At 39.7% G+C, this 25,861-nt stretch overlaps 1 protein-coding gene across 1 annotated transcript; it reads left to right on the top strand.

The window, feature by feature from the left end:
• The first annotated feature begins 2,724 nt into the window (after positions 1-2,724).
• On the top strand, positions 2,725-6,398 carry FBL17 (RNI-like superfamily protein). The gene is made up of 11 exons (XM_078976542.1): positions 2,725-3,479; positions 3,768-3,869; positions 4,404-4,548; positions 4,645-4,829; positions 4,916-5,020; positions 5,117-5,214; positions 5,307-5,521; positions 5,592-5,658; positions 5,755-5,840; positions 5,933-6,031; positions 6,137-6,398. The coding sequence occupies exons 1-11, from the start codon at positions 2,857-2,859 to the stop codon at positions 6,206-6,208; spliced, it is 1,797 nt and encodes a 598-aa protein (XP_078832668.1). The 5' UTR covers positions 2,725-2,856; the 3' UTR covers positions 6,209-6,398.
• Positions 6,399-25,861: the final 19,463 nt, after the last annotated feature.

The raw sequence follows: 25,861 nt of genomic DNA, 5'->3' as shown, positions 1-25,861 counted from the left end.
AATTTTATTCACATTTAGTCAGTAAACTTTTTTTTTGTTAGCTATTTGCCATTGAACTATTGAAATTGTTCACATTTTACCCTTATGACCGGCTATTACCGGTCATAAGGGTAAAATGTGAACAGTTTCAATAGTTTAGTGGCAAATAGATAACGAAAAAAAAGTTTAGTGACTAAATGTGAACAAAATCGAAAGTCCGTTTCCCTCTAAAGAGTTCAATGGCTAAATGTGAACAAACCTCTTATTGTATTATGCTTTAGCAAATTATTTATTTTTGTTTAATTGTAGCAACATTTGTTGATGAAGAAATCTATGAAATAAAAAAACAAAATGTAACATCCGGATTTCCAGGTATCATAATTTAAGTATTTTTCTTTTGAGTTAAGAAGAGAGACTCGACGAGTTGACGCCTCAACTCGTCGAGTAAGGTCGCGACTGATGACTCAGATTAATGAATGGACTCGACTAGTCGGCGAGGCGACTCGACGAGTCCGCGTTGTTGGCAGAAACCCTAAATTTGGGCCCGAGCCATTTAAAGGCACTTATGGCCTTTAATTGCGACTACCTTTCCCATAAGTGAGAACCCTAACGAGCTTGAGTGTGTAGAGTGAGAGGAAGAGTTATCTTAAGCTTTTTGGTGTGATTTTGCAAGAAAGGAGAAGAATTCCAGCAAGAGGGACCAAGGAAGGTTATTGTTCTGAGTTATTCAAGCAAGGAGCTTCATTATGAGGTACAAAAATGAACCCCTTTCCTTCCCTATTGTGTAGATTCCATTTTGGGGTTAGGGCTTGAATCACTTCATCTTTGGGGTTTTGAATGCCTCAAACCCCTCTTGCAAGTTTGTGTTATAACTATGGACCCTTCTAGGTCTAGAGAACAGAAAATATGAAGCTTTAGTAGAGTAAACCATGGGGTTTGAAGTTAGGAATCTGGGCCCTTCTAGGTCCAGAGAGCCGAGAATATGAAGCTTTAGTAGAGTAAACCTTGGGGTTTGAAGTTAGGAAGCATTTATGGGATTTTTATGGTATATATAGTTACTTTCATCTTACACATAGATATGAAGTATTTTATATAAATTCCGTGCTATGTGTGGATATTATTTGAATACTTGCTGTTTATGCTGGATGAACAATTTTATACATGTTTTAAAAGATTTAAATTGTATATTTATTTTATATTTACAAATATGTTGCAGATGAAACATGGGTAGATGAAATAGTTGGTGTGTGATGAAATAAAATGATGAGAGATAGGTGATGATAGAAAGTTGATGATAATTAGGTAAATAGATGATGATGAATAGGTGATGTAGGATGAAAGGAGATACCATAATCTTAACCGAAAATGTGGCGATGTAGTCATCTACCAGAGTTTAGATGGTGACCACAGACTATTCTAGACAACTCAGTGGAAACACCAGCAGGCCCATAACCTGTAGGTGATGAATTACGAGTTCATGCGATGTTGTAACTACATATTAATGCGATGATACTCTAATCCCTTACTATAAATTACGAGTTCAGACGATGTTGTAACTACGTATTAATGGGATGCCACAAATTCTGTATGCCAAACCAATGGTCATAATTCACATCAGTGAGAATGATTCATTTTTTTGTAAAACTAAAATCAGATTGAAAATTTTGATTTTTTATTTTGGAAAATGTCAAACCATTGGTTTTTTATTTCAGTTTCGGTTTTTTGTTTTTTTTTTTTTTAATATATTTTCAGTTTTTTTTTTTTTCATAGACTTATTCATCAACAAATGTTGCTACAATTTAACAAAAATAAATAATTTGCTAAAACATAATACAAGAGAAAATTTGTTCACATTTAGTCATTGAACTTTTTAGAGGGAAACAAACTTTCGATTTTGTTCATATTTAGTCACTAAACTTTTTTTCGTTATCTATTTGACACTAAACTATTGAAACTGTTCACATTTTACCCTAATGACCGGTAACAGCCGGTCTTAAGGGTAAAATGTGAACAATTTCAATAGTTCAATGACAAATAGATAATGAAAAAAAATTTAGTGACTAAATTTGAAAAAATCGAAAGTTCGTTACCCTTTTAAGTCATTATCCTTAATATTTATTATATCTTGCTTTTAGGGCACATAGTAGAAAACCGTAAATTTATTAAAGGATTGAATGAACAAATCTAAAATACTTGGTAGGGGTAATGTGTTATTTTTATTTTTTTCGGTTGATATTTTTGACTTATAATAAAATATTAGGCTAATTGTCTTTCTTTTTTTTACGAATTATTTTTTAGGTTCAATACAACTATTAACAAAATTAGTTTGCGGCAATCTTGTTTGAAGCACTGTATATTTTTATCAGACTTTCTGTCATGTTATTTAAATATCAACACAATTTTTTTTTTGTATTAATAACAATATACCATATCATTAATCGACAATTGGATCAATTCAAATATGTAAATATGTAATAACTGCGCATTAGCCAAAAAGGAAAAATAATTAAGACTTTATTTCTTTTTCTATAAACGACATTTTATTCGACGCAAAGCTAAAATAATAAAAGAATATTGTAATATTAAATGTAATATTAGTATTTTTTAATGAGATTTTTGCAGGCTCCAAGGGTAGAATAGGTATTATGAGAAAGGGAGAAAGGACATCACGTGCTTTTAATTTGTTTACTCACAGCGGAAAAAAGGGAGCGAGAAAACGCTCCACCAAAATTGAAACCAAGGCGCCAACCATTCTAATATCTCCCGCCTCTCTCTTCAACCTTCTCTTTATTTCTTCGCCATTTCCCTCTACCACTCAATTCCTCCACTTCCCCATCTATCTCTCTCTCTCTCTCTAAAGTCCAAACCCTAGCCGAAATGCACGGACACCAGCCCCATCCGGTCACTCCAGGCGGAGCCAGATATCTCTCCGATGATTTCTTTTCTAAAAAAGGAAAGCGACGCGGCAACTACAACTGTGGCCGATGTGGTCTTCCGAAGAAAGGGCACGTCTGTCACCTACCACCGCTATCAATCACCGATTCAAACTCAGCGGCTGTAACACCGACCGATTCTGCAACTTCATCCGCCACCCCCACTATTCCGGCTTCGCCTCCGCTATCTGCTGTTCGCCCGCATCGGCGCCAGCAGCGGTGCTCTAAGCTTCGACGAGCTTTGTCGTTTGACAATATCGATGTTCACGACTTACCGGAGTCAGACGACGAGGGAGGGGAGGAGTGCCTTTCGCCGGATGTGGAGTTGGATGTCGGATCTGGTAAGTTGCCCGTGAATTGCTTGTGGGAGGTGTTACGGAGGTTGCCGCCGTCGTCGTTGCTATCGGCGGCAAAAGTGTGTAAGGGATGGCTGGATGTTTCTAGACGGCTTTGGAAAGCCGCCGAAGAGCTTCGACTTAAAGTCCCCGCTAAGACTCAAGTTGGATGCGTTGGATCGGTTTTACAGAAATGTCCGGCTCTTGTTAGATTATCACTTACGATGGAAAGGTTCGATAATCTCAGATCTAGAATTTTGGTATCCGATCGGACTATTTAGTTATATACGACGTTAAACAGATCGTTTAAGGAGGTTTTTAAACAATTACATTACGAACCTCAGAGTGACCAGTCAATGGACACAAAATGGTGATTCTTAAACTAATTAAATTGACCTTTCAAAACCTATTAATTCGATAAAAAACCGACGTTGAACACTCAGATCTCGCAGATAGAAAAGAAAATCAAATGAAAAATGGTAAACTTTGGTTAATTTGTAAGGTGATTTACATTTTGCAGTGACATGGATTCAACTATGTTGGCCTGCATTGCTTTTTCCTGTCCGAATCTGGAATCTCTGGAGATCTTTACGTGTGAAGGCTCATTCAATCGCATTACCGGGTATATTTCCCAACTTGTTTATACGGTTTTAGTACTTTTGCTTTGAATTCTGCTGGATGGTGTTACATGTCTATATATAAGCATAATTTGATAACTTTTTTCTTATATTATAAACACTATGGTTTCACAAACGCACTCATCTATTTTTATTCTGCTACTTCCAGAAAATAATTCTGTATGGGGTTCAGAATATGATTGATTTATCTCTTAAGATTATGCAAACTGTACCTCTCAATGAACTAATTTGACTGAGTTTAGCTGCACTTTTAATCACATTGGTTAGGTTAAAATGCTGTTTATGCTGGAAAAAGGCATTAATTGTCGCAAATAGATTTGGTTTTGCAGTCACTGCCTCTCTGATACATAGTTTGTAGCATGTCTTCTGAATCAATAAAGTTTTTGTGGCATTGTATTAAAAACATTTTTAGCTTGTTGTCCATATGCAAGCAATCCCAATTAGATTTGGATTCATAGTCATTGCCTCCTTAATCTATCTGCATCTGAATGTGATTTTGTTTGTATGCATGATTTTAGGGACGATTTGGGTCGTTTTGTTGCTGATAAGCGTTGTCTGAAAAGTCTTAAGATGGAAGGGTGCTCTAACCTTGCAAGCGTTGTTCTCTGCTCCACCACTCTCTCCACTCTTTGGCTTTCAGATCTTCATTCCCTTTCAAAAATGGTACTTATCTTCAAAAGCGCTTTTAAGTATTACAATATACAAACCCTTTTATTAGATTCCCTGTTATTAACATATATATTTTTCGATCTCAATTAGGTTTTCAATCTTCCCAATTTAAACGAGATATCCCTTGATTTCTCCTGCCAAGAGAAAGATACCACTGATCTTACTACCATGATGGATGGGCTTGGAAGAAGCTGCCCTAAATTACAAAACATTCACATTGCTTCCCTTAAACTTTCCCATTCCGTTGTCCTTTCTCTCACTGCTGCAAATTTAAGGTAATTTACAAATCATAATCATATCTAATCAGTTATCAGGCTCTGTAAAAAAATACTAAAACTTGCCTTAATGGGTTTCATTTTAGGTGCTTGCGTATGTTATCACTTGTTCTTGGATCAGAAATAACCGATGCATCTGTTGTAGCAATTTCTAAATCATACTCAAACCTAGAATTGCTTGACCTGAGTGGGTATGTTTTCACTTGTATTTTTATACAGATTAGTGTATCAGTCTTTTTTTTTTTTTTTTTTCATTCACTGATTGTGTATGTTTCTGTTAATTACAGGTCTAGCATAAGCGACAGTGGTATTGGGATGATATGCAATGTATTCCCTGAAACCCTAACAAGACTGCTTGTTGCTCTATGCCCTAACATCACATCAAGTAATTAATTCACTTACTTTATATTATAATAATCATTTTTTGCATTTGACACCAATTAACATTTGGTTTTGATTTTAATTGTGTATAATCAGGTGGTATCCAGTTTGCCACAGCCCAGTTGCCACTTTTGGAACTGATGGATTGTGGGATGACAATATGTGATTCAGAGTCAGACACACAGCATCCAAACAATGATACAAACTCAAAAATATCACCAAACAGCAAATTGCATCTTTTATATCAGAAGTTATTTATAAAACATGCCCGTTTGAAAAAGCTCAGCCTTTGGGGTTGTTCCAGCCTTGATGTAAGAACATTTTAACCATTTTTTTATTACATAGAATTTGTTACTTAACCTTTTATCTTTACTTTTGCAGTCCTTGTATCTAAGCTGCCCTAATCTCAACGATCTAAACCTGAACTCATGTAAAAATCTGAATCCAGGTAATTTTTATAACGTCTTATATAATTCAATAGCTATAGCTATAGCATGTGTGATGCATCTTCTCTTTTTACTGAATTTCAATTGTCCGATAACAGAAAAATTAGTACTGCAATGCCCTAAACTGGAAAGTGTGCATGCTATTGGTTGTGAAGATGTATTAATCGAAGCAGTTCAAACTCAGGTGAACAAGCCTTCATGCTTACTTAATGAAATTAATAGATTTTAATTTTTAATTGTTAATACTAAACTCTTGTATGATTATATGAATCTCAGGTTTCCAGTGATTCTGCTCCTGTTGAAGACCGATTTTCTCGCAAGAGAATGGCTGATGGTTCCAAGAGGGTTAGAATTCCATTTTCCTTTAGCCAACAGGTACATATATGTGTATATATATATATATATATATTATTTATTTACACTTTGAAACATATATAATTAAAATGAAAAAAGAATAAAATTGTATTGGGAAATTTGCAGTTATTGGATGATGAGAAAATAAGTTGGAAGGTTCGAAAGAGGAGGTGCAGGGTGAGGGTGGTTGTGGAGTAATAAAATTACATTGGTGTAGAAGCTGTTATAAAATATAAACTATGTGCAGTAGATTATTCATTCTGTTGTCCAAATCATCTGTAATGAAGTTAAGTTGCTAGTTTACAGGCTTAAACCAACTTCATATTTTTATTATGGTATCTTAATGTCATTGCAATAAAAATGCCATGCATATGCAACCAAGTAAAAACCTTTTTATTCTTCTTCTTCTTTTGCTTTAAATCCATTTTTACTTGGTTTTCTTTATACCATCTTCAAGTCATAAAATAATGTTTTTTTTTTTTTTTTTGGTTTGGTTCATTTGTGTTCTACCTTTACACATTTTAATAGTTGTATTTTATAAAAGTAATTAGTTTTAAGTGGTTTGATTTTTTGTGATGTTATTATTTGGTTTAATAACCGTAACATTTTTTTATTTAATAGAGCAAATTACATGAATCGTTGTTAAATTACACATTCAATTTTTAATTTTAAAAATTAATTCAAACTGTTTTTATTTGGTTAAAACTTGCACATGCTATCTTATGATTTAAATTTGTTGTGAATCACTATTTTATCATTTTTATTTATTTTCTGAATTGTTTTTTTTCTTACAATTTTATAAAATAAAATAAAAAACCCCAACCCTCCCCCGATCTAATACTAACCCCTTTATTCTCAACCCTTTTCCCCCTTAATTTACTAAAAGGAAATCATCATGAGTGACCCTTCTCCACCTATACCAAAATCACCATTCTCCATCTATGAACCATAAAAAACTAGAGACTTTCATCCTCACCTAAAATTCATTACCACTACAACCACCCTTATAGCCACTTTCAACACCTATGCATATCCCACCATCATCACCTCATTCTCCATCTGTAATCACATCCAACCACAACCTTTAACCATCACAACCCTATCAAGCCAGCACCTTTATGCAAATCGTGTTAACACACAAACAAAAACAAAAGGAAAAGGGAAATCCCCTGTTCATCAATTTCTTACCCTTAACCTCCAATCGTTGTCTTTTTCACTTCACTGAGATAAACAACACACAAATTAGTGAGGGATGCTTTATTCTTGATCTGTGCCTGGGTGATTGCTCGATTAAAGAAAGAAAAGAAGGAGAGACTGTGATTTTCATTTTTCTTGTTGGTGATTGTCGATTGAATCGAGATCAGGAAGAAGAAGACGCATCTGGAGATTCATTGGAGGGAGAAGAAGAAGACGTTGTCTGTGTCGAGACTCGCTTTGGGGATAAACATGCAAAATTAGAACCGCAAGTTGCAGGTATGCTGGTGGTGGACTGGTGGTTCCCACTTGCAGAGAAAACCCTAGGTGGTGTCAAATGAGGAAGAACGGGGTGGTGGTACCCCCAGAAGCTCCACACACAGACGATCGGTGGAGAGAAAACATATGAGAAATAGGTTGTTGGATTCGATGGAGAGGAAGAGGACATGGTGAAAATGGGGAAGATGAAGTTGGGGAAAGGAAGGGGAGAGATTGGTGGATTTTGGCATATGTCAAAATCATAAGTTTAAAAAATAATTTGATTGAAATATATAACAAAAGTTAGATACATGTGAATACATAAAACCTGAAATACACACAATTGTTTCAATTTGTGAATAATTTCTGAAAATTTAAGATATATGTGTGTGTTTAATAATTTTGACCATTTGATCAAGTTTGACTGAGTTAACCGAGTTGGTCGAGTTTGACCGAGTATGCCCGAGTTAGAGAGATGTTGACCGATTTTTGACCTAGGTTGACCGATTTTTGACCGAGTTTGATTTAATCCGAGTTTTTTTTGCCGAGCTCACAAAACTCGTCTCGATGGAGGGCCGACTCCGAGTACTCGAATGAGTAGGCAGATTTTTACAACACTGATAAATATAAGATATAAAGAAATAATCTACAATGTTTAATAAAAATCTGTAACACCCGAAATCTAGAAGATCAATAAAGGAAAGAAAACCTAAATCAAGAAGGCTACTCATCGAATCCAGGGAGGAACTCAACGAGTAGGAGCAGATTTTTGAGTTGTGGGTAAAGTGACCTACCCGACGAGTTGGGGAACCAACTCGGCGAGTTGGTATGGGGTTGGGAAACCCTAAATCTGGAATTTGGTTCCCTATTTAAGCATCTTATTCTCCTTCCCTTGGCCTTATTTCCAGTCTTCAAGACCAACACCCTAGATGAAACATCCTAAAAATACAAGTCAAAAATTTTGTTTTGAAAATTAATATAAAAACCATAATAACCCATAATCATAAAGAAAACCAAGGGTCATTTATCTCAAAATCTCATATCAAATATTGTGACAAAACATACGATAAAAATATCAGAGTCTCAATCAATCCCAGGTTGAAAGTTGTGATGTGTGCCATGCGATCATCCCGAGGACTTCCCTTTGCTAGTGGAAGTCCCTGAAACCAAAACTGAAAACTATACGCATGAAGCTTAGTGAGCTCCCCCAAACTACCACATACCATACAATAACAAATGTAACACTTATGGGCCTTGGCTACATCATCGGGCCCCGCCCGACATCGGATGAATCCAACATTAGGCCGAGGTCCGACATAACTTGGGCCCCGCCCCTGCATCGGGCCCCGCTCGACATCGGAACAGAGTCCGATATAAATAAAAAGAACATAACATAATTATAAACATATAACATAATCACATATCCTGCATCGGGCTTGCCCGACATCAGACCGAAGCCCGGAACATATAACACATAACATAAACATGCATGAATCACAAAGACATCAATCACATATAACTACTTCTCGGGACCGCCCTGACATTGGACCAAAATCCGGAAACATATAAACTACATCAGGCTAACACTGACATCGGGCTTACCCTGACATACTACAACTACATAAACGGGCCAACATTGGTGCCTTAGACCCATTTCTACTGGAGGAAAAATCACCTCTAAATCCGGCTGCTGAAAAAAACTCGTGCAAAGTAACTCCTTCTGCTGCTCCAACTACTCTCTGGCTATTATGACCAAATAAGGTAGTGTTTGTTTTTTGTCTGCAGATCTACATGGCCTCTTCTGTCTGCGCCGCGCAGATCACGCGCAGACATTAGCCTTTGCAGACTGTTTGTTTTTTTGAAGACTGCAGACCTAAAAATGTCTGCGCGCCCTCTTCTTGGCGCAGATGTGGACCAGAGTCTTCTAACATCTTCAGATATCTTCTAGCCTAAAAAAACATCTGTAGACCTCTGCAGTAGAAAAGGTGGACCAAACGTCAGCAGTCTGAAAAAAGAAGAGTGTTTGTTTTTTTAACATCTGCGAGCTACTAAAATAAATTGAAATATAAATAAACTGATTTTTTTAAACTTCAAAGTGATTTTTTAATATTTTTATGGCTTTGTTATACGTAGTTAACGAATGTAGATCAACTTTTATGTATTATTGTATAAAAAATAAAAATAAAAATGGTATGAAATAACGTATATATTTGATAAAAATCAACAACTTTAGGTGCAAAGTTATAACTAAACATTATAATTAGTGATCAAAGAATTTGATACATAAATGGACGGAAATAAACTTCAATTTTTTCAATTAAATCAATTAAAAACGTACCATAAATATTTTCTAGAGAAATTAACGATACTGTATTAAATAATATTTTACAAAATTTAGCAAAAAAAATATAAGATTATATTATAATTTTTTTTTAATATTTATATAAACAACTTCAATGACTATTATTGTAATAAATCTTTATTTACAAATTTATGTTTGTATCGTCGAACGTTTTTTTTTTTTTTTTTTTTTTTTTAAGTTTTGTAATTTTTTTTTTCAAATTGTTTATCATTAATATAGTTGGAAAAAATATAAATTAAAAAAAAACTTAAAAAAAATAAAGATATATATGTTTTTAGGCTAGAAGATGTCTGAAGATGTTAGAAGACTCTGGTCCACATCTGCACCAAGAAGAGGGCGCGCAGACATTTTTAGGTTTGCAGTTTAAAAAAAAACAAACAGTCTGCGAAGGCTAATGTCTGTGCGTGGTCTACGCGGTGCAGACAGAAAAGGCTACACAGATCTGCAGACAAAAAACAAACACTACCTTAGTCAAAAACTGAGGATTCTTTTATGGGTAAAATGACTATTTTACCCCTTTGATCTAATTTGGGCCACGACCCATGCCCAATCCTTTCTAGTCCTTCTAAACTCACTAAGGCCCATTAAGTCCCCAAATGGCCCAATTTTCTAAATTGGGCCCAACTCTTTAATTGGGCTTTCCTTTCAAGCCCAACTAGTCCTTGGGCCCTTAACTGAATTCTGAAGGCCCATCACGACCCACTATTGCTATGTCCAAGACTTGGCCCAAATCGAAGCCCAATAACAAAAACCTACTGACTGAGCGTACTGCTGAAATGGCTTGTACGTTGTGCGTACTGGCGAGTACGCCCATCGTACTCTCATGTTAAGCCCTTTTCTCCAAAACTTCTTAATCCCTTAAGACACTACATCCAAATTACAGATCTGAGTCTAATACTTCGTCCTAACCCATAAAGTTGATCACTTGGTGGCTTGCAACCCACCAAATGAGCCTAACACTAAAAATGACAATGAACTTTCATGAAAATGGCTAGATCTCTTGCATGGCTTCATAAAAGCCTCAAAGCTTGCAACTTTACAGCTAAAGGAACACATTGAGCTTCAACGGTGGCAACCCTAAGCTCAAAAACGAAGTTGCATGAACAAGATCCAATCGTTGGACCTAAAGAGGTCCAAATCTTCAAAACTCTAAGTTTCTAGAAGGAAAGATAGGAGCTTTATACCTCCTTTGGGTGCCAAATGATGAGCTTGTTCAAGATCCTTGAGCTCAAGATACTCAAGTGCTTCTTCTCCAACCTCTCCTTGAGCTCAAGATACTAGTGAGTACTACGGCTTCCCGTAGCATCACAACAACCTATGAATAGTGATTACTACGGCTTCCCGTAGCATCACAACAACCTCTGACTAGTGAGTACTACGGCTTCCTGTAGCATCACAACAATCTCTGACTAGTGAGTACTACGACTTCCCGTAGCATCACAACAACCTCTGACTAGTGAGTACTACGGCTTCCCGTAGCATCACAACAACCTCTAACTAGTGAGTACTACGACTTATCGTAGCATCACAACAACCTCTCACTGAATCACATTCCGCAGATCAATCATAGATAGGTGCATGCACTTACCCAATTATGCATCACTATAACTGGCGACAATCGTTATAACAAACACCCTTCCCTGCTGCAATCCATATTCTTGGACAATCTCACTTGCTGTCATTAACCGAAAGGGCTCCCACTGGAATCATCGATGCTTGACCCACCACTTTCCATCTCCACTCAATACTCAAAATTATCCGAAATCCAATGCATTAAATTCAGATACCTCGATACACCACATAGAACCTCACGACGTCTCGTGTCATCTACTGATCTTCCTGTTCCACAACTTGAAATTGGTTGTCTAATCAACTTTTGCCCTTCCCAAGCTGAATAACAGCCCCATCATTAAACCATAATTTCTCAACCGCCGAACTCACTCTACGAGCCAATCATCTCGAATTTACCATTATGACCTCGATGAATTCCCGTTCACCCGCAAGGTCTCCGACCAACGACTACTTGCCGTGGAGGCACTCATCCTCTTCAAACATAACACATGCATTATCTTGCTCTGCACCTTGTCTCAATCACCAATAACCCTGGGCTCATGAATTTGCACCGCCGGTCTCTATACCTAGATCTCTAACCATTCTTGATCGAATCTATGATCCCCTCAATAAAATACCCGGTTCTCCCCACTTAGGATTCAGACCATCCCCAATCGGCGTACCAGTAATCTATCCCACAGATTGTTTCCACCAGTAACATTGCACCTACTCTTGGAAGGTGCTACGCAACACTCGATGATCTCCCGACAGAGATCAAGAAAATCCAAATGCCCCGAAACTCAGATGAAATCCTCAGAACTTCCCACCATGACTGCCTCTAGTCATTAAGAATCTCACACCATTCTATCACCGGACCTTCCAATTGTCCAGTATTAACCCTGACTCTTAGTCTGGAAATAATTATCTACTGTACTCCTCATCATTGACTCCTCAATCAACATTCCATCACGTCACTTGTCATAAGAGCAAAAGCCACATTTCCACTCTTAATACCCATCAAAGACAATAAGGGCCACCGCCATGATATACTCCTCTTGATCGTCCGGCGCTGCAACTAACACATGCCCTACTACACTCAATTAGGGTGTATCCTGGTCCTTAACCATTTCAGTCCCCACTGACGACCTGTTCAAGCTATATCTTCACCTCGCGGCAGACCTACTGCCATATACTCTGGTTGAAGATCACCATCTGTTGAATCCCACAGGGCTCACCCCCAAACTTAAAAACCGAATTCTCAAAAACTCTTATGTCTCCCACAGGAAACGGAAATAGCACCACTCGGGTCACAGAAAGTGACCTCTCCACTATCGTCCGGTTGCCCAGCCCAGACCGTATTCTCCCATAATGCAACATCCCTACTCATCCCTAAGTCTTGCGACTCCAACTGGCATATCACCCACAATCCTTTGGAGCTCACTCGATTTCCCCTTTAAAGGGATGCTCCACTAAAACTTGTTCATCATGGCCTTATGGCCCCATACTCATTCACCTCTAATCTCATTCTAGACAATCCCCACAGAATAATCGGTAAAAACTAGAAACACTAACCGCCACATGTCATGATACTCAAACCGTATGGCCACCTCTCGATCTGCTATGAATCATGGTACCTGTACCATGTTATCTCTTCTTAATCTTCTACGAATCATGGTACTCGAACCATGTTCCCTCTTCTCAATCCACCTCACATCATGGCACTCGAACCATGACATCATCTCTTGACCTGCTACAACTCATGGTACTCGAACCATGACATCACTTCTCAATCTTCTACTTATCATGGTACTCGAACCATGACATCACTTCTCAATCCTCTACTTATCATGGTACTCAAACCATGTCATCACTTCTCAATCTACTACTTATCATGGTACTCGGACCATGACATCACTTCTCAATCCGCTACTTACCATGGTACTCGAACCATGACATCACTTCTCAATACGCTACTTATCATGGTACTCGAACCATGACATCACTTCTCAATCCGCTACTTATCATGGTACTCGAATCATGACATCACTTCTCAATCCGCTACTTTAGAATCCTCCGGATTAGCCTTCCGGATCGCCGCGGTCATCTCGTCATGAATCATACGGCGAATCTCATCATCACTAACACCGCTGCTCCCCGGTGTGAGTGGTGTACCAACCATGATGTCTACCAACATATAAGAAATCAGAGACTCGCTCAAGTATACTTGCACTCGGTCGCTCAGCCCTACTTGTTCCTTAGCATCCCAAAGATTCTTACTTGGACTGCTCACTGATCCGGTGCTTCCAGTAGTACGGGCCCTATACTACCTTCCACATCACATAAACATTCATTCCAAGTCCTCCTCCTAGGATCCCATATCACAAGTACTCTACATCTCGCTAGGCATAGGTTACCCTTCGGTAGACTTCTCATAAGCTCCATACTGCTACTCACTCACTCTCGAAGCATCTAATAGCAATAGTAATCTCCTAGGCTAAGGCATCACAAATCAGGCCACTCTAGTCGTAATATGAATACCTAGCCTACTCTAGCATGCATAACATATCATATCATATCTCATAACACATAATGTAAGGGTATTTTGGGAAATCACCGTTCGGGTGCTGGCTGATTGTACATACTGCTTCTTTCCGCTTTCCTCAAATTCCTTTACTTTTCAGAAAAATTGTTTCTTTTATGAAAAACTTTCTCAAATCCTCAGTTTGAGTTCAAATACACCCGAAGGTGCATCCAAATCCCTCAAACCAAGACTCTGATACCAACTTGTAACAACGTGAATTTCCAAAACAAATTTTCATTTTTAATCATAATAAATTTCATAAGAACAATTTCAAAACCCATTGTATCACATATTATCTCAATAAACAACCCCAGAATCTCAAGTACATAAATCTTCTTTAGTGTGTACAGATCATGCCGACGCCTTCCCACGATCCTCGCTAGTACCTGAAACACATATCACATAACACGGTAAGCATAAATGCTTAGTGAGTTCCCCAAAATACCACATACAACACATACGCCACTCAAGGACATAGCTCTATGGGACCTTCTGATCCATGCGTCTCAGGGGACTTCTGTCCCAACCCTGGTAGACCTTCTGGCCCTACCCGTATGACCTTCCGGTCCATACACTGTTGACCTTCCGGTCCATATCATGGTACTCATAACATAACATAACACATAGCAAACTATATCACATACTCCTCATAGCATATAAGAACTTCCGGTCACACATAGTTACCACTCTAGGTAAAGTATAGTGAGAAGACTCACCTCATAAGCCGACCAGTGTAATCTTGTACTCGGACATCTCGAACTAGTCTCCGCTTAACACAAAGATTACACATCTCTAATTATTACTTGGATCCGACTCAAATACCCCAAGGACCACTCTCTATTCCTTCTTAACTCCTGGAGCGAATAAAAGACCATTTTATCCCTCTGAAATCTCCATTACTAATGTTGACCAAACCCTAAGGTCAACGAAAGTCAAACTTGCTCAACAATCCTTTTTGACCTAACTCATCGAGTGCATATAGTGACTTGTCGAGTCTCATCGACTCTCAGGGGCCCTCTGGCTGACCCAACTCGATGGGTCAACCCTTTGACTCATCGAGTCATTATGCGACTCATCTATTTGGGACAAACCCTAGGCTACTCACCGAGTCAGCAGCTGGACTCGGCGAGTCCGTTCAGACTCTCATGCATACAAACGATTTCAGGTCCTGATCTCTTCCCAAACTCCATATCTACACCCATGGGGCTCGGACATCACGTAAAGTCATTAACTTTACGCCCATTCATGGCATCTAGAGCAATATATGCCATACACATGAGCTAGAAGGGTTGTTCACACCAAAAGCTTCAACAAAATTGAGAAAAGCATGGGTCATAAGGAGTTTGGGACCTCGTAAGGTCCAGATCCGAGGTTAAACTTCCTCACTACTCTCAAATCCACAAATCCCCAAAAAGATATGAAGAAGAAAAGCTCTAACTATCCACAAATGAGTAATCTACACTAAGGAGAGGTTAGGAATCGTGATTTATACCTCCCCTGATGCTTTGAAGATGAAACCTTAGCAGATCCAACACCTCTTCTTGATCCACTAGCTTGGCCCTCTACTTCTTCCTCTCAAAATGACCACAAAGCTTCACAATAGCTTTCTTCTTTACTCCAAGCTCTCACACACGGTTTAGGGTTTCCTTCCAGAAGAGTAGCCGCAATAAGAGGCCTTAAAGGCCTTTAAATAGGTCTCAACCCCAAGGATTTAGCGTTTTTGTTCACAGCGTTGACTCGACGAGTTAGATACCTAACTTGTCGAGTCCATCCATTTGACAAGTCTCCAAGCCGCGAACCAACTCGACGAGTTGAGGAGCCAACTCGTCAAGTCCCCCACTCAAACTCATGCCCATATATCAAAATTCCATACCTCGGATATTAGGATGTTACACCTTATGTGCCTGTTATATGAGTATGAGCTTTATGAGTTGCATGCTATTATAGATTCCTGGTATGCAGATTTAATTGCTTGATTATGTTTTGGTTAGATTTTCATTTTGTCTGAATGCTACTTGCTTTGTGCTTTGTGCTTTGTGGGATTCTGAGTGATGAGAGTTAGCCATTAGGTGAATACATCAAGTCACACAGGACCATGGTTGAATAATCTCAGAGTGTTGGATTTGGCCCTATTTCGCAGCTCTCGTTTGAGTCTAACCGTTGTAGGGATGAGTTCTTTACTCAAAGGATTATATGAGCCTCGTCACATGTGATGGTATTCAGGTAGTGGCTAATTGGAATTATGAAGGTACCTTCAGTAGCTGAGGACTTGGTTCGGGATGGAGGTTAACCTAGGGAACGCCTAGGATGAGAGTAGTGATGGGAGCAATAGTAGTAGTGAAAAGGGATTTGTGGAGTCGAGGCAATTTCGAGGAGAGTAGTGCTGGGAGCAATAATAGTAGTAGTAGGGGCCCGTACTACTAAAAGCATAGGATCCGTAATAGATTCGAGAAGGTGTAAGATAAAATCGGGAACTTCTAGTACGTGTGTGATCCCTTAATAATGATGAGTATTCTGATGGTTGTTATGTTATGTTGTAGAATTGTGACGTTACAGGAGAGGCCAGTGGGCGGTTCAGGCGCCGGAGAGGGATCAGGCTTGGGTTCAGGAGCCGAGCAGCCTGGGGAGCATATAAGAGAGTTTACATCAGCTAAGATTACGCGCAATATTCTAGACCAGACTCCTTTGATCTTTAGTACGGTCAAGGAGGGCATATTGAAGATTTTGGATGAAAGGTTGGGAGCCTTCCATACTGAGATGATGGCTATGATGGGGGAGCATACACTAACATTCTGAGAGTTCAGAGCTTGTGGAGCTCCAGATTACCATGAGGCTAGGGACCCCATTGCAAGCAGCATGTGGTTGGTTGATGTGGCCAACACCTTTCGTTCTAGTCGGTGTCCCGAGGGGGACAAGGTCTGATTCGCCTCTTGTCTTCTGAAGGACAGAGCGCGTGATTAGTGGGAGGAGGTTGGACATGCTATTGGGGATGATACCGCATTAGACGCAATAACATGGAGTGATTTCTCAACCAGGTTCAGGGATGAGTTTACACAAGTTATTGAGGTGCAATAGTTAGCATAGGAGTTTCAGGATCTCCAGCAGACTACGGAGACAGTGGTGGAGATCACTTCCAAGTTCAGATAGATAGATAGATAGATAGATAGATAGAGAGAGGGGAGAGAGAGAGAGATAGAGAGAGAGAGATCCCTTCTTGTTTTGCAGTATGTGGCGGACAAGGAGATAAAGAAGGCTTGATATTACAAGATGCTAAGGAGTGACATCAGGCAGTTTGTGAGCCGATCCAGTTGCAAGACGCTGGAGGATATGATCACTCGAGCTAGAGAGAGAGATTGACCTGGAGTCAGAGAGGAAGAGGAAACCGGATGAGGTTCAGTTGTCCACAGGTTTGGGTAAGAGACCCAAGGGGTCAGATTCGATATCGAGAGCCTTTCAAAGCCGCAATCACTGTGGCAAGTGAGGTAGGACATAAGGATGAGTTATAAAACCGGAAAACCGTACTGGAACCGGTATAACCGAAAAATGCTTAAACGGTCAGAGTATTGGGTTTCAAAATTACTCTTATCCGGGTTCCTGGCATTTGGTTATGGGTCCAATGGGTTCGGTTAATCCAAGTTTTTGAACCGGTTTTGTTTAAAAAACCGGAACCGGGTTTAATGGACCGGGTCTGGGTTTAGTGGGCCAAGGAACCAGTTTAGGTTTATTGTCCAAGGAACCGGTATAGGATCAAGAATCGAAATACAACTGGTTGCTTTTCTTTTCTTGTGTTGTACTTGCATGACGACGACAATCACCAAAACATCAACGAATCATTTTTTTAATCTCTACCTCACGTGACAAAATTTATATCATTTGGTATCTGAATAACATATTGATTTTTTATTACTTTTATTTTAATCAATGATGAATGTTTATAACTTTTACATAATAATAATTTTTGACTTAGTCAACTTGTTCTTGTTACTTTGTATGCATGTTATCAATGTCTTTCGTCATTTTAATGAATGTTTCTTTTTGATCCATTATGTGGTAAAATAACAGTGAAAAGAGCATAACACAAGCGAAGAAAGGGACAATGGTTGGGTCCAAAGTTCACGTACAGTACATACTCTCAATTCTCATTACATTATGTAGCACCTGGTTCCTGGTACGTATAATCTATCCAAGTGATTTAATTTTTTAGCCTTGGACTCGGCGAGTTGTAGGCCCAACTCGCCGAGTAGTGACGCGACATTGATCACGTTTAAGTTGGCGACTCGGCGAGTCCCCGCTGTTTGGATGAAACCCTAATTTCAAGGGTTTGCACCCTATTTAAACCAACCTTATGCGCCCCAAGCCTGACTCCTTCACCCTCATAGCTCCCTATATCGTCCTAACCCCTTTTTCTTGTGAGATTGAAGTGTTTTTATATGATTTCTTGAAGATTTTGAGAGAAGAAGAAGAGTAGATCAAGAGGAGAAGAAGGAGGTCGAATATCGTGGTGATATTTCAGTGATTCATTGAGGTATAACTTAGTTCCTTCTGTTTTTTATGCTTAAAGTCCCTTAGAGCACCATTAAAGTCTTTCTTGAACCATTTCCAAGCTTGAGTATGTTTGTAATGATTTGTGTAACCTCTAGATCTAGGCATGTTTGAGCTCCAGAAGCTCGGATTCAGGGCCTTTATGGAAGCATATTGCTTGAATGTTCTAGATCTACGATTTTAGTCCTTATTTGGCCTTAAATCCCCATTCTATGCATGTTTACACGTAAGGTTGGAAACTTTACGTGTAAAACCTACCTTAAGAACTCAGATCTATGTATGGCATAAGCTGGATTCAAGCAAAATCGAGTATATAGTAATTGCATGTGAATGACTCGGCGAGTCGTTCATCGGACTCAGCAAGTCAAGTCGCGAGTCCTCGATTTCCCCCCCTTTTCGTGTTTGTTGAGTGGAGTTGTGAGTCATGGGTGGACTCAGTGAGTCGGAAGCCAGACTCATCTATGGAAGGACTCGACGAGTCAATGCCCTGACTCAGCGAGTCCAAGGCAATCATCTTACCTCAAGAACAGACTCGATGAGTTGTTCATACAACTCGACGAGTCACAAGCTAGAGTGTTCTTCGGATGAAGACGAATTCGACGAGTTGTTCATACAACTCGGCGAGTCGGATGAAGGATCATTGGTCATCAGTTAGAAGGATAACTCGTCGAGTCATCACCTAACTCGACGAGTTGAGTTGTGTATGAGGACAAATGGGAAGGATAGGGACTCGGTGAGTTGGTGAGCCAACTCGGCGAGTCAGGTAGTTGACTTCGACTTTGACTTTGATTTGTTCAGGGGTAAAATGGTTATTTTACCCCAAGGGCAGTTAGCAGTGTTTGATTAAGTATTTTGTGGGAAATTACAGCCGGAGGATTTCCGGAGCAGCCGCAGCAGCAGACAGACAATTCCCACACAGACCAACAACTACTACGAGGTGAGTTACCTTCTAGTAGCAGTTGGTCTACGGCCACAATATCGGCCCGCTAGTAGGAGTTATATGTTAGATGATTGTCTCTGTGATATTCATCTAGGTTTGCTACTACCTGTGCTATGTTTATGTGCTAGTATGATATGATGCTATGTGCTAGTGACAGTAGGGGAGATAGTCCCCATATTACCGGTCGATAGGGCCGAAGGGGCGGTCATGCCCAACCTTACTAGATAGACTATGTGATATGTGTTATGTGGTGGTAGTAGGAGGTAATAGTCCTCAGTATCCAGTCGAGAGGACCGAAGGGGAGGCTAGCACCCAGATATGCTAGTCAGTATCCGGTCGAGAGGACCGAAGGGGAGGCCAGCACCCAAATATGCTAGTCAGTACCCGGTCGAAAGGACCGAAGGGGTAGGTCGGGCACCCAGATATGCCTGAAAATATAAGTATGTTATGTGGTTATATGGTATTTGGTACAGTAGGGAGACTCACTAAGCTTCGTGCTTACGGTTTTCAGTTGTTGTTTTAGGTACCTCTTCTGTCAAGGGGAAAGAGCTGGCGCGGCAGCGGCGCAACACACACACGCTTTTTTTTCCGCATCATGAGTCATTTTGTGATTTTATACTCTGACATTATTATGTTTTACGTTTTGGTTTACAGTCACGAGACATGTTTTATTAAAAGTTATTATCGTATGATGTTTTGTCACAAACGTTTTGTAAATCACTTAATTAAAAATGAAATTTTTGGCCCGTATTTTTGGGACGTTACACATTATTTCTTTAAAAAAAGGAATTAATGGTGGATATAACTCATCCCTACTATGAAGTATGAACGTACACTACAAATTACATAACCATTCAGTTATCATTATGCATTCCACATTCCACAGTAACATTAAACCAACTTTGATATTACATTACTTTTTAAAAAAAACATCAATGTCGTAAGTAACCTAAATTAATTTTTATTTATTATTTTTTTTATAACAGTTGAAGGATTATGCGATTGAGGTAATTACAAAAAAAATCTGGGTTTTTCGGTTCTAAACTCATTTTACCCGGTTCCACATTACCCACTTTGCTACTTCCGGGTTTTTCGGTTCAAGACCCACCTTACCCGTACTGGAACCAGAAATGAACTGGAACTGGTTCTTATATGTCGGTTCGGTTTTCGGTTCTAAAAAATATCATTAACTGGTTCCAGGTTTTCCGGGTCCGGGACCATCCGATCTGGGTTTGGACCCACTTTCATCCCTAGCAGCACACACGAGGGTGCGTTTAGGAGTGGCAGTGGTGGTGATTCGGGCTACTTCAAGTGCGGCCGGATCGGTCACTTTAGCAGATATTGTACTACTACCACCACCCAGGGCTCAGACTTGATATGCTTCCATTGCAGTCAGAGGGGCCACAAGAAGGCCCAATGTCCGAGTTTGGTTACGTTAGGACAAGTGATAGTACCTGCCCCTGCGACTTTGAGGATCACCGACGGCCGTTAGGGTAGGGCGGAGGCACCCACGGCAAGAACCAGGGCATTCCAGTTGGTTATAGAGGAGACACGAGCAACCCCTGATGTGGTAGGTGCGTATCTTTTACTTTCCTATCAACTTTTATTTATGATTTATTTGTTATGGTACTACATCGATGTTAGTTAATATGCTTTGGAATTTTGTTTCCTGCTTATGATTGAGTTATATGCCATCTGCATACCATGGGTTATATAGTAGTAGTTCGAAGATGTCCCCTTTTAGAGCAGGTTCTCAGGATGCAGTAACTGTAGCAAGCATGTTCAGAACTCAGAATATGTTTCGCTAGCTTTTAAGAGAGGTTTAGATTGGTATTTTTCAGTTAGAACACTCGCAGTGGGGAGCGTCGGATTGCGAGCGGATCGATCGTTGGATGGTAAAAGGGATTGGGAATCCTTTCCAAGCTGCGAGCTATAAGGAATTTAGCCGGATTAAAGTGGGGGATAATGTAACATACACGTTTTGAAATCGTGTTTTGTAATGAATAAAATTGTGAAATATTATGTAAAATTTGAGTGTTGAGTTCTAACAGATGGTTTTTACTAGAAATAAAGTAAAACTATGTTTAGAATCACTCAGAAAATATTGGAAGTCAAAATCCATCAAAATCTCATTAGAAACTTGTAGAGAATCTCATTAGAAACTTGTAGGCGAAAACCTCGTCAAAATCCGAGTTATAACGAAGAAGTTATGACCAACCGAAGATCCGCAACAAAATCGGTACGACACCGAATGACGTAAAAAGTGAGTTTTTGATAAACTACTTTTTAGCCTTAGTAATCCAAATGAAAGTCTTAGTATTTGCTAAACCGATAAATTCGATAAAAAGAACACCAAAATCTGACTTCGTATGAGGAATTTATGATTTTTCGAAGTTTCAACTTAGCAGTAGACAACTAAAAACTCGAATTTTAGATCGAGCGATATTTTACCGATACATCCTAAATGAGAATCGAAGGTCTCGTCATTTGTAGTACAACGGTAAAAAGTCTGACGAAAACGGATGTCGGATGAAGAAGTTATGAATTTTTAACGAATTTTCCTGTCCCGGTCTGGTAAAAATAATAATATTAAAAATAAATGCAAAATTAGCCGACGAAGTCTAAAAGAAAGTTGTAGAGCGTAATTTTAGCTACATGTGCATATAAATAACGTCAAAAACAGAGCTCTTATGTGAAAATTATGGATTTTAGAAGTTCGGGGCCCGAAAACCGAGAATTTTCGCATGAATAGTGTTCAAACACGTCACTCGCACGAAGTAGCAGCATCATCCTAGATGTGGCCCAATCCGGATTCGGCGCGTGTCGCTTAATGATTCGACCGAAGTGCGGTCCAAGGGAATTCTAACGCGCCTCGCTGCGGTGTCCGAATCTCGCCCCTCCACGTCTCGCTTACCCGCCTTGCAGCAGGCCTCGTGGCCTTCGCTTCTCGCGCCACCTGCCCCTCGTTGCTGACGCCACCGAGCTGCTTCGCTGCTTGCTTCCCTCCCAAACCGTCTCCGAACCTCGACCCTATATAAAGGGGGCTGCGACACCTTCCGACTAACTTTGGAAATTTGCCACTTTCAGCTCCTCTTTCCATATTTTATTCATTTTGACTTTCCCCGAAGCCCCGATATCAATTTTAGCACCCGAAACACCTCTCGAGACCCATGAGAAGCCCGAAAATTTTATCTTTTCGGTTTTGAAGCCCTACCTTCGCAGAGCCCGATTTTCAATCAAGCTCCCGATTTTCAACATAGAAAGACATATTTAAAGCCGAAGTGTTGTCTAAATTACTATTTTAACCCCCGGTTAACTTAAGGTGAGTTCAATATATAGGAACAATTGTATGTTATGTGTTATATGTGCTATGTGCTTTTCAGTATTATTATTCTGAATTATTTTCTCGTGTTATTCGCTATGTTTATAGCAATTGTAATACCTTTGACCATGTGATCAGTGAAAGGACTTAGATTCACATTGGTACTGGTACGTAGCCTCTGGCCATGTAGAGCATGTCTCCGTAAGAGAATGACTTCTATTCTATGGCATTGGCAAATGGTTAGACAGGACTATAAGCCTGAAATCTAACAAAATGTTAATCAGAAATTGCATGCTTCTATGCCATTTGGGCCAAAGCTTTATTGATGTAGATCAAGAATTGAAAAGAATATCTTTGAATAAAGTATTTGATTGATATGAACGCTTGTCACATGATCTCACATACATATTGTTGTTCTTCTTTGCTTTTGCCACATTGAAGTATATATATGGCATAACATTATATTGTATCTATTTTTGAACTCACTAAGCATCACCGCTTACCCTATCAATGTTTAACAATTGCAGGTGATAAATAACTAGTATGTTTACATACTATTGAAAGATGTAGAATAGTTTGTAATAGTACTTTTGTACTACAGTTTATGTTTGTATAAATTACAATATCCTGGGTAGTTATGTAATATATATAACACTTTGTAATAGAAGGTTTGTATCCAATAGTTTGTAATTCCCTTTATCAATGTAAAATATTGCTTTTATGAATATGCAAATAGCATGTTTTGGAGTAATGATATTGTGAAGTATGAAAGTTTGGGTCTTTCAAAAATATGGAAGTTGGGGTCTTTCAGAGAACCACCCGAGTGGTCAAAAGTAGAAGTAAATATGAAACTAGGATAAGTTCGCAATTATGTTGAGAAAGAAAGTAGCTCGAGTGGCTGTATGGATAGAGGAACGCGTGAGTGGGGAGTTTGGGAAACTTCCCCACAGTTGAGTTCGTGTATTCATGATTAGCTAATGACTGGTTTGGGAAACCAGGTTGGAGGCTTTTCCCATCAGGATGCGAGTATAGTCAGAATGTAAGACTATGGGATAGCCATAGCATTCACCAACAGTCAGACAGTGTGGGATGTGTTGTAAGACTGCGGGTATGCCGTAGCATTTATTAGAAGCCTAGTTAGAGGTGTGTGGATAGAGGCCCGTATCTCCTAGACAGCGGAGTGTAAGTGAGGGCCCGTATCTCCTAGTTAGCGGAGCGTGAGCGAGGCCCATATCTCCTAATTAGCATGATAGGGATCAGTAAAGGATAGTTTGTTGAGATTTAGTATGGAGTTGGACCTGCATATCCCTAGACAGGTGAGACATGTGGGAGAGGGAGATCTGAGATATAGTTTGGGTGAGACTCTTGGGCAAGGCCAGTGTGCTTACAACAGCGCAAGTAGGACCTGGTAAAGACCTTAGGGTCTAGGTAGGGGATCAAGGATCCCAGGACTTATAGAGCCAGAGTGGAAAGGAAGATGTAGTAGTTCTAGATAGCTGAATTTTTCTTCAGAGGCTGCTGGGAGAAACTGAGAGATTGAGCTTGGGTACAGTAACCGGTGGGAGTTAGCTAACCCAGATAATGTTAGATTAGTTGGGGCCAGAGTAGTCTCGGTTCATCCTGATGGCGAATAAGAGACAATGAGATCTCTGTACAAGATCAAGGATAAGAGAATTTTGCATGGAGCAGGTAACTGGCCGAGTGGTGCTACACACCTCACATCAGGGTCAAATAACCTTAGAGGGAATGATTTGATTCTGTTGCACAACTTTTGTTTGAGTCTAACCGTTACAGAGATTAATCTTTTACTCAAAGGATTATCTGATTTATTTGTTGGGTTAGGTGTTCAGCACCGGGACATGATAAGAGGAAGCATTTAGTGGGTAACAGCAAAGGGACCAGCACTGGGAGTGGCTGGAGATTTAGTTACAACGAAAGATTGTCCCATACAGAGATAGAGAAGGTTGTTGCTTATGGAAAGTTGCCTTGGTAAGTCTAGTGACCGCGCAGGGAAAAAGGGGTGAGCCCCCTTAGATGTTCGACATAAGTACTCGGGGAGTACCAGAAGGATTGCCGATTAGGTAAGAGCAATGTACTCAAGGTTTATAGTGATTGGATGGTTCTCAAGAGGATACTTGTGAGGATTAGCATTTCCCTCAGGAAGACTGGAAGGAAGGCTAATAGAAGTGGTCCTTCGAGGATTGGACCAAGCAGACAGAGTATGCATCGTATAGGAATGCCGTGAGAGGTTGCGTAGTAGCTGTCCATAGCAGACTTCGATGAGGAAGTCAAGTTTAAGTGGGGGAGGGTTGTAACACCCAGAATCTAGAAGATCAATAAAGGAAAGAAAACCCTAAACCAAGAAGGCTACTCGTCGAGTCCGGGGATTAACTCAACGAGTAGGAGCAGATTTTTGAGTCGCAGGTTAAGTGACCTACTCGACAAATTGGGGGACAACTCGACGAGTTGGTATGGGTTTGGGAAACCCTAAATCCGGGATTCGGTGCCCTATTTAAGCATCTTATTCTCCCTCCCTTGGCCTCATTTACAGTCTCCAAGACCAAAACCCTAGATCTCAAAACCCTAATGTTTGTGAGCCATTTATTTAAAGTATTTTGTGCTCTTGAAGTCTAGAAGAAGAAGAGGAAACTTGAAGGCTAAGGCTTGTAGATCCAGGAGTAGCTTCTCAATCTCATCATTTTCTAGTAATCAAGTCTCTAACTTGATCATTAGCTCATTAGATCTCTTATTCCCCTTTTATGAAGGTTTTTGGTCCAAGGTTGGTAGTTTTTGGGATTTGGACGTCCCAAGCAAAGAACCTTTCCGATCTGGAAGCATTAAGGGCAAACTTTATACCATTGAAACCCCCATGTAAGCTTTAAAGAGTTGTTATGGCCTTTTAGAGAAAAAAGGGGCCATGCAAGGATGAAAAGGCAGAGACTTTACGTGTCCTTCTGATGTCTCAGGCCAGGATCTATGTGGACATGCTTTGGTTTGGATTTCTATGGTCTTTGGACAAAGATTTATGCTTTTAGGAACCAGGGTTTTGAGCTAAACCCAGTAAGAAGGACTTGGGGTGGGTAAAGTTGGAAACTTTACTC

This window comes from Lactuca saligna, chromosome 9 (assembly GCF_052625555.1).
Source record: "Lactuca saligna cultivar CGN05327 chromosome 9, ASM5262555v1, whole genome shotgun sequence".
Taxonomy (NCBI): domain Eukaryota; kingdom Viridiplantae; phylum Streptophyta; class Magnoliopsida; order Asterales; family Asteraceae; genus Lactuca; species Lactuca saligna.
The sequence above is the reverse complement of the archived record's forward strand: the minus strand, read 5'-3'. Positions and strand labels throughout refer to the sequence as shown.